Raw genomic sequence first — 14042 nt, 5'->3', positions numbered from 1 at the left:
CACAGCTCCCTCCCTGACCCTGCACCCCTCTAGAGCCCCTCCCCCAGGCCAGAGTCCTCTCCTGCGCCCATACCCCCTCCTGGACCCTGCACCCCTATCCACCGCCCCAGATCATACCCCCCCCCCCTGCACCCAGGCTCCACCCCTAAGCTCCCTTCTGCACCCAACCACCCCGTCCCAGACCCCAAAGCCCTCGGTAGAAATGTGGCCCTTGATCAGTTGCCAAAATGGCCCCCCCATTACAAATTATTGACCAAGCCTGATCCAAATGTTTTTTGAAACATTGTTTAATGAGAATGTAAATACAATTCTATACAATTGGGAGGGTTGGGGGGAGGGGGACGCAGCTGCTGGCTCCTCAGCTCTTGCTGCTCTCACTGGGTGTCTTCCTGCTGCAAGGGAAGCAGAATCCGTCACATTCATCCCTGGGGACTCAGGGGAACTGGCCCCCCAGCATTTCCACCCTCCTCCCCCCTGCTCTCTGGTCACCCCCCGTCAGGCCCGCAGGGTGAGCTCCTGACCCCCCCCCCCCCAGAGCTCCTGACACCTCGGCCCCCTCCCGCCTCCTAGGACAGTTTCTGTGTTCAGAGCCTCCCCCACCCCCAGGGACGCTCGCAGGGGCAGGAGGGATTCTGCCAGCAGGGACGTGGGGTGGGGGCAGCCTGAGGAAAGGGGCGGGGGACTCCCTGAGGGGATGGGAAGGAGACCCTGGCCCTGCCCCACTCTCCTGATCTGCTCCGACTGCTCACCATGTATTCCAGGAGCTGATGGGCCTGCCCATGCAGGGCGTGGGCCAGGACCAGCCCGGCCTGGCTGGGGCGCCGCAGGGGGGAGCGGGCAGCGAGCAGAGCCTTGTCCAAAAAGCAGTTCTCCTGCTCTGGTGTGAAGAGCTGCCCAAAGACCTGAAATCAAGAGCACAGGAGGTTTCAGCTGACGGCCCAGAGCCCGGCCCCAACTCCTGGGGCTAAAACAGCTTCCTCCTCCCCCAAACTCCCTTCCAGACCCTGCACCCAGACGCTCTCCTCACCCGGCACCCCAACCCCTGCCCCAGGTCACAGCTTCCTCCTGCCCCCAAGACCCTCCTACCCCCACGAGGGCCCCAGCCAGCCCCACCCCCGAGCCCTGCCCTGCCCTGGCAGCGCGTCCTTACCTCTCCCACCCTCACGCTGTTGCTGTGAGCCAGGACCCATCTTTCTTTGTAGTAGTGTCTGCACCACAGGTCCTCTGCCTGGTGGATGTTGAGGCCTGCAAGAGACACAACAGGGTCATTCTGCTGGCAGGTCTGAGCCCTTCCCCTCCCACGGGTCCCTGCAGGCATCCCTGGGCAAATGGAGGGGCACAGGGGGCAGAAGGGGAACACAGAGGGACGCATCCCCCCTTGGGCCAGTCTGGGGGAAAAGGGCTGGGTCCCCTCCCCCCGCCGCCGGCACCCTCAGGGTGTCCCTGGGGCCCAGGTCCCAGCTGGGTTCCTTACCCCTGTGGTGCAGGAGGAGTTGATACAGGCTGTGCACCCCCTCCCGGGCCAGCCGGCTGACGTCTTCGGATGGGTCCGAAATAAAAAGGCCCAGCTGGGCCACGTGGTGACCCATCCTCGGCCAGTCGGCGGAGTTCTGAGGGGAGAGAAGAGGGGGGGTCCCTCAGCATCCTGGGGCTGCACGTCCCATGCAAACGGCCGCCGAGGCGGGTCTGAGCTCGGGGGACGGACAGAGACACCTCCCGGGGCGGGGCGGGGCCGGCCTTGCGAGGAGACAACCCTGAGCAATGGCCCCGACTGAAGGGTCACTCCGGGGGTGGAACAAGGGGATCCACTGACGGCCACTCCCCAGTCCCCAGGCACAGTCCCTCAAGAGCCCCCCTGAAGGGCCCAGGGTCGCCCCTCCCCGGGGAAAGGAGAACGCGGCCCATTCCCGGCCCTGCCTCTGCCTCCCGGGGACGCTCCCAGCCCCGCGCCCTGCAGCCCCAGACCCCCCGGCTCCGAGGTCACTTACGTCAAACCCCGGGAGGGTGGTGGCGACTCCCAGCAGGGCCGTGGTGCTGCCAAGGGCCCTGGCTCGCTCCTGGGGCAGGCGGGACTCCAGCCACGGGCTCAGGTGCTGGGGGGGAAAGAGGCAGGTCAGGACCCGTAGGGAGGTGCCGGTTCTGGGCAGAGCCTGGGGCTCCTCTCGGACTGTGCCCCCCCCAGCCACTGACACTGCTCCTCTCTCGGCCCCCCCCCGAGGAAGCAGGGACAATGGCCCCGTCCCCCCCACGGGGCTCACCTCCATTATGAGCTGCAGCCGGGCGGTGTCTGGGGACTCGGCGAGGAGGCTCGCCAGTAGGGCCTGGAGGTCGTAGGGAAGGGCCCGGATGAACTGCTGCAAGACAAGGGGGAGCCCTGGGTCAGAGGGGGGTTGGGGAATCCAGGCCACCCGCTGGCTCCGGGGTGCAGCCTTGAGCAGGGTCTGAGCCGCCTCGCAGAGCAGGGAGGAGCCCAGGCTGGGCATGGAAGGGACGGGCCCCCCGGGAGAGCAACGGGAACCCTGGAGGGAAGGATCCAAACCTGCAGCTTCTTCCCGCCCTCTGCCCCCCCCCTCCTCTCTGGAGCTCCAGCCCAGCCCGGGAGCAGGGCCCGGAGGGACGTACCTGAGTGTGGATGGGCTCCTGCTGCCAGTCCCCAGACACTGTCTGTCCCACGGCCGCCGTCAGCAGGGGGCTCAGGAGCTGGGCCCACAGGGGAGGCTGCAAGGTGCTGGCAGGAGAGAGGGGCAGAGACTGTTAATTCAGCAGCAGGAGACAGAGACTTTCCCACTCCCTGGCCAGGGGATCTGCTCTGGGGGGAGTCGGCGGGGGGGGGGGGGGTCGGTACCTGAGGCTGCAGGCGGCGTTGAGGCAGTCGGCCAAGACCAGCGGGGGGGGCGAGTCCTCCATGATCTCCTGTGAGACCCAAGGAGACAAAGGGGCGTGTGAGACTGGGGCCCCCAAGAGACGCTCACGCGGCCAGCGCCCCCACCCAGCAGGATCCAACCCCACTGCCTCCCGCTGCCCTGTAGCCCCCCTGCCCGACACAGGGCCCCTCCCAGCACCCCCCTCCCAAACCGGGACCAGCTCAATCCTTGTCCCCAGGCCGTCTCCTGCCCCTCCCTGCCCTGGTGACCAGCCTCTGAACCTCCTCATCCCTGCTCCCCAGGCGCATCCCCAGCAGCCCGCTCGGCTCCCTTCCAGCCCCCCATGGCCCGGGGAGACCCCTCCCTGTCCCGAATCCCCCTTCCTGTCCGGCACCCCAGACCTGCCCCATTTCTGTGTCCCTCCCTCCTCCAGCATCCCCACCCACCCTCCCCATGTCCACCTCCAGCCCTCCTGGCTCCACCCATCCCGTTTCCAGCACCCCCACCCGCCGCCATGGCCCAGGCAGACCCCTGTCCACCCCACGTATCCCCTTCCCTCCTCCCGGCTGCCGCGACTCGCTTACAACGATCCTGGCCATCATGGTGTCCTTGCAGCAGCGCGGCGCCAGGGTGTCCTCGCCCCTTTGGAGGGCGGCGAGGCAGGCGAGGGGGATGGCCAAGAGGAACCGCTGCAGGGCGGCTGGGCTCTGCACCCCAGAGAGAGTCTGTGAGCCTGGGGCCTGCCTGCCCCCCACGGACAGCTGCAGGGCTCAGGTCTCCCAGGAGTGGAGGTGGGAGCTGCCGGTTGTCCAAGCACCCACACTCCCCCCCCAACTGCTGCCTCAGGCTTGTGGGGGCCCAGCTGGTGCATGACAAGAGCCCCCAGCTTGGGGGGTCCAGGTCATGCAGGAGAAGGGGCCCCAGGGGGATCCCCAGGGACAAGCCCCTCCCGGAGGGGGGGGGGGGGCCGTGCTGGGAAGGGGCCGGACAATCTCGGGTCCCCCCCCGTGTGGAGAAGGTTCCTACCGTGTCCCGGGTGTGGAGCTGCTCTTCGATGTCATAGATGGCCCCTTCCTCCACCCGGGAGTCCATCCGCTCCTGGCAGAGCTCCGCCGAGGCGCAGGGGGGCTCTGTGCGGGAGGGAAGGGACCAGGGTGACTCCAGCGGCCAGCAGGGGTCACGCGCCCCCATGTCAGGGACCCAGGGCAGGTTGGGCCCCACACGCCCCTCGCAGGGACCCATCCCCCTTCCACCCTCACATCTGCCAACGCCCTCAGCAGAGCCCCACCAGGAACAAGAGAGCCAAGCAGCCCCCGCCCCCATCCATTGCCCTGGCTGTGGGGCAGACACTGGGGCTGCCCCTCCCCCCGGGTACTGGGTGAGCCCCTGGGCCCAGCGTGTTCACGGCCCCTCACCTGGGTCTGAGCGGCTGCAGGAGGTGGCCCGGCTGCAGCTGGAGGCCCAGGCGCTGCTGCTGACGGACCTGGACCCACAGCTGCAGGGGCTGGTGCGGGGAGCGACGGGCTGGGGGCTCCCGGAGACTGGCAGGTCCCCGGGGGCCGGGCAGGGCGATGCCCCCTGGTGGTAATGGGGGCTGGGCTCCCGGGGCAGGTGTTTCTCTCCACAGAGGAGGCCCCGGAGCCACCCTACCCGGCTCCCCCGCTGGGCTGGGTCCCGCCTGCCCAGCTGCCTCTGGAGCCAGGTCCGGGGGGGCCTGGCCGGTGGGTGAGTCGCCCCGAGCTGGTGGGATCCAGCTTCCCCGCCCGCGGGGACGGAGAAGCTGCTCCCCACCGGCCCTGGGGCCATCTTCAGGGCTTTCTTGAACCACAGCCGAAAACGTTTGGCCATGCTGGAAATGAGGGGAGCAAAGGGGAGCTTGGGGCGCAGCCTGATGAATGAAATCCAGGGGTTCCAGCTCCCCAGAGCGACTGCCCCCAGCCCCCAAATGGCCCCTTGCTTATCGGTTCGGTCTTGCACAGGCACTGCAAGGACCTGAGGGTATGTCTACACTACCCCGCTAGTTCGAACTAGGAGGGTAATGTAGGCATACCGCACTTGCAAATGAAGCCCGGGATTTGAATTTCCTGGGCTTCATTTGCATAAGCGGGGAGCCGCCATTTTTAAAACCCCGCTCGTTCGAACCCCGTGCAGCGCGGCTACACGGGGCACGAACTAGGTAGTTCGAACTAGGCTTCCTAGTTCAAACTACCGTTACTCCTCATTCCACGAGTCTCCTGCCCATCAACAGCCCCTTCTTGGCCAATCAGGGGAGAATCTAAGGTGTGGGGGGTGGAGCGTTCTCCCCAAAGACACCGGCATAGACTTGTTCCAGCCCCACCTCCCCAGTCCCCACAATGGGGGCTGCATCCCCCACCCCACGGCTCCTGCAAACCACCCCCCGTCCTTCAGCTAGTCTGTTGGGTCCCAAGCTGGGGGAGGCAGCAAGGGAAGGTCACAGAGGAGGCAAGAACAGAGCAGAAATGTGGGGGGATGGAGGAAAAGGGAAACCAACCAGGAGAAAGCCCCAGTGGCGCTAAGGACGCAGCCCAGGTGAGGAATCACCTTCTGGCCCTTGACCGAGGGCTGGGCCTGCCTGGAACCCAGCCGGCCCCGGGCGGGATCCAACCCCTGGGGGCTCTTACCTTCGTCACAAAGGTGTCGGGATGTGGAACTCACAGAACGCGAAGGAACCGTGAGGAGGAGACGCACCAGAGCTAAAGCAACCGGGGGTCTCCAAAGTCCCCTGGGCCCGCCCCCCGCTTTTATCAGCCTGAGATGTGGGTCCCTCTGTGAGGTCATCACCTCCCCACCTGCCCTTTGCCTTATATGCTGAGGGCTGCCCAAAGCCCCTGTGAGGTCACCGCCCCCCCCTCACCCTGCCAGGCAAATGTCCTGCCTCTGGCCACCCCCCGGGAAGTTTGAGCCATTACTAGGGGTCCCTCCCCCTCCCTCATAGGCTGCTCCCTGCCCTACACTGCAGGCTTCTTGCACGAGAGCTGTTTCACGCCGGAGTTCTTGCGCAAAAGGTCTCGTGCAAGAGTGCCTCCACCCTGCCATAGGCTTTTGCACAAGAGCATCCATGGCAGTGTGAACGCTCTCTTGTGCAAGAAAGCTCTGATGGTCATTTTAGCCATAAAAGTGTCTTGCTCAAGAAGCCCCTGGTGCCCGTCCACGCTGCCTTCTTGCACAACAGCTCTTGCACAAAGGGGGCTTAGTCATCGTGGGGAGAGGAATAACTCCTGTGCAAGGAGCCCTGTTCTCTGATGCTTTACTGCAAATTTACTTCTGCAAGAACACACGTAGAGTGTAGACGCGCCACAAGTTTTTTCGCAAGAACACGCAAAAACAAGCCATGTGGATGTTTTCTTTTTAGGCAAAAGCCCCTTTTTGCACAAGATCGGTCGGCCTTTTTGCAGGCATAGGGATCTTGTGGGAAAAGGGGGTTTTTTGCACAAAAAGTAAACATCCACACGGCTTGGTTTTGCGCACAAACCCCGAGCACAAAAACGGATCGGCAGAAAATATGCAAATGACATTGCGTGTCATAGAGTCCCTCGTTAGCATATTTGTTGCCAAAAAAACTCGTTGTGTAGACGTAGCCTAGGAGAGAAGCGATCTCAGACACAAAGCCCTTCAGTAAGAGGGCATAGCCCTGGGGCGTGGTAGGAGACGTACGGCAGACATGGGAGGTCACTCTCCTAGCTATTTGGCACGAAGGAGGCCTCAGCTGGAGCACTGTGTCCAGATCTCAGGGCCATGCTTTAGGAGAGAGAGTCCAGAGGGGAACTATGAAAAGGGATTAGGGACGTTAGATATTCACTGAGTAGTCAATTAACCTCATGATTTCTTATCGGTTACTTGACTTTTCGATAGTCCCCAGGGGCCAGCTGTCTCAGTCCTGGCTCGCGCTGGGTCCGGGACCTACCCCCTCTGCGGCTCTGCATTTACAGTGTGTTAGGAGCCAGGCAGGCAGGCAGCCTCGCTCAGTTCCAGTTTGCACCAGGTCCAGAAGCTCAGACCCAGCCCCCAGGCAAGGGCTGCTGCCAGCTTGTGCTGCTGCCTCTGATACAGAGGCAGCAGTACGGAGTGCCAGGAGGGAACTGGTCTAAAAAGCACCTCCCCTTGCGACCTGGCTGCCTGTCATCCCACGCTGCTGCCTCCGTTTTTGGCGAGAGAGAGCCGCCTGTCTTGAGACACCGGTGGGGAGTCGGATTTTCAAAAGGCAGGTCTCTGTCCTTTGTGAGCCTTCCAAAGCGCTTCGGTGGGGGGAGGGGGCAGGAAGGCGGACGACACTCAGGAATTGTAGCACCCAAATCCACGGAGTGTTTCGCCAGCACCTCCTGCAACAGAGCCCAATCCCTGACAGGCTTTTAGGCAAGATAGATCATTTGAAAAAATGACAGACACAGGGTTTTCCGTCACCGCTCTCCCTTTCTTTTATTTCCCTGGGCTAACTGGCTTGTTCCTCTTTGGCTAAGGATGGAAGGGTATGTCTACACTACAATGTTAGTTCGAACTAACGGACGTTAGTTCGAACTAACATTCATAGCCGCTACACTAGCGCTCCGCTAGTTCGAATTTGAATCGAACTAGCGGAGCGCTTAGTTCGAACTAGGAAAACCTCATTTTACGAGGCTTAAGCCTAGTTCGAACTTACTAGTTCGAATTAAGGGCTGTGTAGCCCCTTAATTCGAACGAGTGGGAGGCTAGCCCTCCCCAAGTTTCCCTGGTGGCCACTCTGGCCAACACCAGGGAAACTCTATGCCCCCCTCCCGGCCCCGGACCCCTTAAAGGGGCACGGGCTGGCTACGGTGCCCGTGCCAGGTGCAAGCCTACTAGCACCCAGCCAGCAGACCCTGCACCTGGCACTGCACAGAGCCACCCACCCGATGTCCCCCAGCCCACTCCCTCTTCCCGGGACCAGGCTGGCAGCTCCCGGAAGCTTGCCCGGGACCGCAAGAGGCGGGTACATTCCTGGGCTAGTGCGGACATCGTGGACCTCGTCCACGATCTCCGCACTAGGCACAGGAAAGTGGCCATCTAGGGCAGGAGAGCTGCCAGCCTGGCCACCCAGGAGCAGGTTTGCATGAAAATCAAGGGGGTTCACTGAGACCCCCGACCCTGAGCCCTGAGCTTACAATGGCCGTCCTGGGTCAGACCAAAGGTCCATCTAGCCCAGTAGCCTGTCTGCCGACAGCGGCCAACCCTAGGGACCGTGGAGGGGATGGACCAAAGACAGTGACCAAGCCATTTGTCTCGTGCCATCCCTCTCCAGCCTTGCACAAACTTTGGGCAGGGACACCACTCCTACCCCCTGGCTAAGACTACTCCATGGACCCAACCTCCATGACTTGATCTCCCTTCCCTTTAAACTCTGTTCTAGTTGTAGCCTTCACAGCCTCCTGCAGCAAGGAGTTCCACCGGTTAACTATTTGCTTTGTCAACAAGAACAACTTTCTCTTACTAGTTTCAAGCCTGCTACCCAGTCCTTTCCTTTGGTGTCCTCTAGTCCTTCTTTATGGGAACTCAGGAAGAACTTTTCTGAATGCACCCTCTCCACCCAACCCCTGCTTTTAGAGACCTCTAGCCTGTCCCCCCTCCGTCTCCTCTTTTCTAAGCTGAACAGTCCCAGTCTCTGTAGCCTCTCTTCATCTGGGACCTGTTCCCAACCCCTTATCATGTTAGTTGCCCTCCCCTCTCCCAGCCTTAATCTTCCCCTCTCCCACCTCCTTTTCCCAGTCTCCCCCAGTTTTGTTCAATAAAGACAGAGTCAATGTTGGAAGAAACGTTATCTTTATTTTGTACATCAATAAGAAGGGGGGCTAGGGAAGGGTAAGTGGAAGGAGGTGAGGGAGGAATGGGGTACGAGCCCCCGATGGGGAGGACTGGGCTGGCTCTGCAGGCTTCTGGGGGTGGAAGCTCTCCTGCAGCCCCCCGATTACCCCCTCTCCCCAGATGGCAGCCTGCGGCAAGTGCAGCCGGGCTGATGGCTGAGTGGTGTGATGTGCCCAGTGTGGGTACTCCGGGCACTCCAAGCCAGGACTGGTTTTCAAGCGGGGCACCCCTTAGAACTGTCTGTCTGGGGTGGGGGTCGGGACCCTTTAAGCGCAGCCCTCGGCTAGCCTGAGACAGCATCTCCACGCTCTAAGTCCTCCTCTGATGCCCTGCTGGCACTGCTTCCGGCCATCCTTAAGCCCTGTTCAGAGTCCACTCAATGTGGACTTGCTAGTTCGAATTAGCAAAACTAGTTTTTAGTTCTAGACGCGTTAGTTCGAATTAGCTTAGTTCGAACTAGCGCTGTAGTGTAGACATACCTGAAGAGAGGAGCCAGCAGGGGTAGAATGAATTGTGTACCAGGTCCTGGAAACAAGAGCATCTCCTCCAGATCACCCATCCACACCTGAACTGTTTAAAAGCTTGGCTGCCAATAAAGACACCTTAGCTCAGCAAATGCCAAGCCAGGCACCTGTGTTTGGACACGAGGGGTGCACAGGGATGTGAGAACCAGGAAGGCTGATCTGTGAATTCACCCCCAACCATCCCAGTACAAGACAGACGCTTGCGCCAACCAGCAGGGGTCACTGCTCCTCCGGTTTGGCTTGGACAAAGGTGCCCATCTGTTTGGTGTTCGCGTCTCGGAGCTGCGCCAGCTGCCTCTGGCCACGGCGGAGCAGATACTCGATGTGCATCACGTCGGCCCGGGGGATGCTGGCGTTCTTCCGGAACTCAGCCTGGATGCGAGGCAGGAATCCCGGCTTCTCCCGGCCGGTGCGCAGGAACTGCCTGTATAGGCTCAGGACGTGCTTCTGCAGCTTGCTATGCCGGGCCATGGTGCGCCTGGGGAGCCCTCCCAGGCCACGGGGGGGCCAGCGCCACGAGGCAGGGGCTGGAAGTGAACAGAGGCGGAGATGTTAGAGCAGCATCTCATTCCCAGACGCGCCTGTGCGAGCAGTTCTGTGCCCTTTTCACCCCCACCTGCTAGGGTTACCAGATGGTTTAAAAAAAATACCGAACAGCAGGGGCCGGGGGGGGGGGGGGGGGCGGGACTGGCTGGAAGAGAGGGGGTGGGGGGGAACCGGCCGCCGGGAAGCGGGGCTGGCTGGGAGGGGGCTGGAGGGAGCGGGGCTGTCCGGGGGGCAACCAGCCGTCGGGAAGCGGGTCTAGTTGGGTTGAGGACCAAGAGGTGGGGGAACCGGCCGGCAGCGCTGCAGAGATGTACCAGAGCCTGGGTCGGATTCATCTTTGGTGGGCCCTGGCTCCTAGACCACAGACACACTCCCCCCCCCACCCCCCCGGAGGCCCTCGGGAAAATGGCACCCCGGCCCTGTGGACATGGTGCCCTCTCTGTTTCCCTTGGCCCCGTAGGCACTAAGCTCCACTCCTGCCGCCCAACTCCTACAAGGCCCGACGGATTTCTCTGTGGCCCCCAACCCAAAAAAGGATCCCCCCAGCCCTGTGTTAGGGGATACGAGGGAGTCTGGCTGGGATGTAAGTGCAAATAACTCTGCTCTTAGCAGCTCTGAACCGATGGGCTCTGCCCTGTGCCCCAACCAAGAACCCTAACATAAGAACGGCAGTACTGGGTAGCCTGTCTGCTGACAGTGGCCAGCACCAGGTGCCCCAAAGAGGGTTGACCAAAGACAATGATCAAGCGATTTGTCTCCTGCCATCCTTCTCCAGCCTTCCACAAACAGAGGCCAGGGACACTATTTCTATCTCCTGGCTAATGGCCTTTTATGGACCTAACCTCCGTGAAATTATCTAGCTTCTCTTTAAATCCTGTTATAGTCCTAGCCTTCACAGTCTCCTCTGGCAAGGAGTTCCACAGGTTGACTACACCCTGTGTGAAGAAGAACTTTCTTTTATTAGTTTTAAACCTGCTACCCATTAACTTCATTTGGTGTCCTCTAGTTCTTCTATTATGGGAACTAATAAATCACTTTTCTTGATTCACCCTCTCCACACCACTCATGTTTTTATAGACCTCTATCATATCCCCCCTCAATCTCCTCTTTTCTAAACTGAAAAGTCCCATCGCTTTCACCTCTCTTCATATGGGACCCGTTTCAAACCCCTAATCATGTTAGTTGCCCTTTTCTGAACCCTTTCCAAGGCCAAAATATCTGTTTTGAGGTGAGGAGACCACAGCTGTACACAGTATTCAAGATGTTGGTGTCCCATAGTTTTATACAGGGGCACCCTGAGTTACCAAACCACATGACACTGCCCATTAAAAACCCACCAGGACTTACCCAGCGTTTATATGCAGAGGTCCCGCACCAGCGGCAGTTTGCACTGGACAGGAAACCATCCGCCCAGCACGCGCGGGAAATCACAGGAACCCAGCCTGGACGGTCCGATGCCCCAGCCCTGACAGAAGAAAATCAAGGTGTGCTTGAAGTGCCACGCCCACCATCCCTTGGTCCTCTGGGGCATTCGGCACATCCTGCTGGGTGAAAGGGCCGGTCACAGCTCCAGGGTCTGTCACACATCAGGGCCTTTGCCAGCTCCTATTCACCGGGGTCAGGCAGATAATCGCCCCGAGCTTTCCCATCACTTTTCAGCATCAGCTCTCAAAGGGGGGCAGCGTGACCCCCATGGGAGCAGGGGAATGTCAAAGAAGGAATGGGGCAGGGCGGGGCAGGCAGCCAACGGCTTCTCCTAATTCAGTGGTCCCCAACCATTTGAGGTTTCCCGGCGCCAAGGGGCGTGGCCGTTTGCCCGCAGGGCGCCCTGGCGCGGGGACCCCCATTGTGCACCTGGGGGCGGGGACCCCCCCATAGCCACATTCCCAGGGCCGCCCCCCCCCCCCACAAGCACCGCGCGCCCTGATGCCTCGTGGGATGAGGTTTACCGGGGAGGTCGACAAAGGGCTTTCACGTCGACGGGGAAGCGTCCAGACTGCCCCGATCTGCCGACAAACGGCTGATCATCAGCTGGTCGGCAGAGCGCGGCAGCCATTTAAATTTAAATGAAGCCACGATTATTTAAATCGCAGCTTCATTTCCCTCTGCCAATCAGCCTCATCTACATGGCTCCGTCGACGGAGCCATGTAGTTTAGACACACTCCTAGAGGGCCTAGGTTCAAATCTGCTACGGGGTTCAAATCAGCAGCAGCAGCAAGCTAGCAAGCAGAGAGGATCTGCAACTCTGCTCTAGTTCCTGAGCCCTGCTTGGGGTAGGGAGGTAGAAGGAACGACCAGACCTCCAGCAGAAGCTGCATGAGGGGAAAAGGCCCAGGCAATCCTGCAGAAGGGCCCTCAATTATTCAGGGCCCCACGATTTGCAAAGATGGCTCTGCCTGTAGCCATCATCTGTGGGCAGCTGCTGTCACATGAATGACATGCTTCTTGCGATGAAGAGGCATGGACATTCTATCGACAGCTGGCCCTGCTCGAAGGAAGGAAACCCAAGGGTGACCCACCTCTCGGCAGACATCCTCCACCGTCATACCCAGCAGAGTGCAGGTGCTGAGCTTGTCGAATTTCTTTGTCCGTTTCAGTCTGTGGCTGCCACGTTGCAGCTCCATCTGTCTTTTCAGGGATGGGTCCAAATTGACCGTGAAGGGGAGGTAGAAGAGGGCCTCCTCCACCCGAAACCTGCCGCACAGGAAAGTGTGGAACAGCTCGGGATCCTGGTCCAGTTCCAGCAGCTTTTCCATCTGGCCTTTCAGCATGTCCAGCTCTTCCATGTACTTCTCGTAGACCTCCCACAGAGACATGTCGGGGCGGAGCGGGCTTCCATGGCAGCTGCCCATTCGACTCCTCTGCTCCTCATCCTCCATGCACTGCAAGAGCCAGCTCAGACGGCACGGCCCCTGGTTGGCAAGGAGCACCCATTCCACCACCTTCTTCGGACACACTTCATCCTTGGGGATGTTACTCGCCAGCAGCCTGATGGTGATGGCGACGGTGTTCACGATGCGCCGCATCTGCACCACGTTGTCTGTCATGAATTCCTTCAAGGCGTCATCCAGGAGGTAGTCGAAAGCATCTTGAATGAGGTCTTTGGCTCGGATACCTTTCCCGCAGCTGCCGGTTCCCAGCGCTGGGGTTCCAACCATGAGAGGTATCTGGCTGTCCTCTGCAACTGGATTCTGGGCATCGTGGTTGGCCGAATGGTAGCGAGAGATGTTGAGGAAGTCAGAGCTGGCTTCCATCTTGCCATCCTGCCGGAAGCCGACCTCTGCCTCTAGCTGCTCCTTGCGCGCGATGATATTCCTGATCAGCCTCCGCTTGGTGTCGCAGTCCATCCGAGGGACAGAGAAGGGCAGGGTGACGATGCGGTTTAAGAACTCGTAGCCGTTGTTGGCCATACCTCTCATATACTTGGAGCTTTCCACGCAGTCGACAATGATGCTGGAGTCAACAGCCAGGATGGAGATGAAAGGGGCGTCATCGTCTGAGAGGAGAATGTTCATGGCATCAAGGACGCCCACCACCTTGTCAGGGCTGCATGTATCCAAGTGGGTGATCTCCAGCACCACCCGCAGCTTCCGCCGCTGGAAGATCTCCATGTACTGCAGGAACCCAGTGATTGTCCTGACTTCGCTTTTCACGCAGCTCATGAAGCCCAGCTGTGCGCTGAGAGCCGTCTGGTTCATCTGTCTCTCCAGCTGGCTCTTCTGGGTGACGATAATGTTTCGTACCACTGTGATAGTGAGCCGTATGGCAGCTGCTGCAGAGACGCTGACAGCCGTCACCCCAATGCCTTCCACGACAGCTATGGCGTCTCCCGAGGCATCCCCCATGGGGATCCCAAACACTAGGAGGAGACCACCCACCCCAATAGCTACCATGATCAAAAGGATCACAGCCACCCACAGCGGGAGGAAGAGGAACTTCTTGCTAACCCATTCCTGATCCCCTGGTCTTTCGATGATGCTACATTTCCTGTCTATGGTCCTGTAAATGCTCATGGGTAGGAGACCAAAGTGGCTTTCGATGCCGTCGCACAGTGTGGTAATGAGGCCTGCCCAGAGCTGGTCGCAGCCCGCGTACTCCCAGGCGCTGAAATGGATGAAGACGTGTTTCACGTTCCTTCTCCACTTCTGCTGCTCCGTCAGGACCGGCCGGTAGAAGATCATGAGTAACAGGAGCTTGAGTAGATCCCGGCCAGTGTTGTCACGCTGCATCTTCTGCGTCCACTGAAATTCCTCCTGGTCTTTCTTCTTCGAT

At 60.3% G+C, this 14042-nt stretch overlaps 1 protein-coding gene across 1 annotated transcript; it reads right to left on the bottom strand.

The window, feature by feature from the left end:
* Positions 1-298: 298 nt before the first annotated feature.
* LOC142823339 (maestro heat-like repeat-containing protein family member 7) lies at positions 299-3991 on the bottom strand. The gene is made up of 10 exons (XM_075914270.1): positions 3891-3991; positions 3449-3571; positions 2846-2913; positions 2623-2728; positions 2259-2354; positions 1989-2093; positions 1475-1610; positions 1151-1245; positions 750-902; positions 299-392 (listed from the first exon to the last, which is right to left on the bottom strand). Exons 1-10 carry the CDS (start codon positions 3954-3956, stop codon positions 375-377), a joined length of 966 nt encoding a protein of 321 aa, XP_075770385.1. The 5' UTR covers positions 3957-3991; the 3' UTR covers positions 299-374.
* Between the last annotated feature and the right edge of the window lie 10051 nt (positions 3992-14042).

This window comes from Pelodiscus sinensis, chromosome 33 (genome assembly GCF_049634645.1).
Source record: "Pelodiscus sinensis isolate JC-2024 chromosome 33, ASM4963464v1, whole genome shotgun sequence".
Lineage (NCBI taxonomy): Eukaryota > Metazoa > Chordata > Testudines > Trionychidae > Pelodiscus > Pelodiscus sinensis.
Note: the sequence above shows the minus strand (reverse complement) of the source record. Positions and strands in the feature narration are given on the sequence as shown.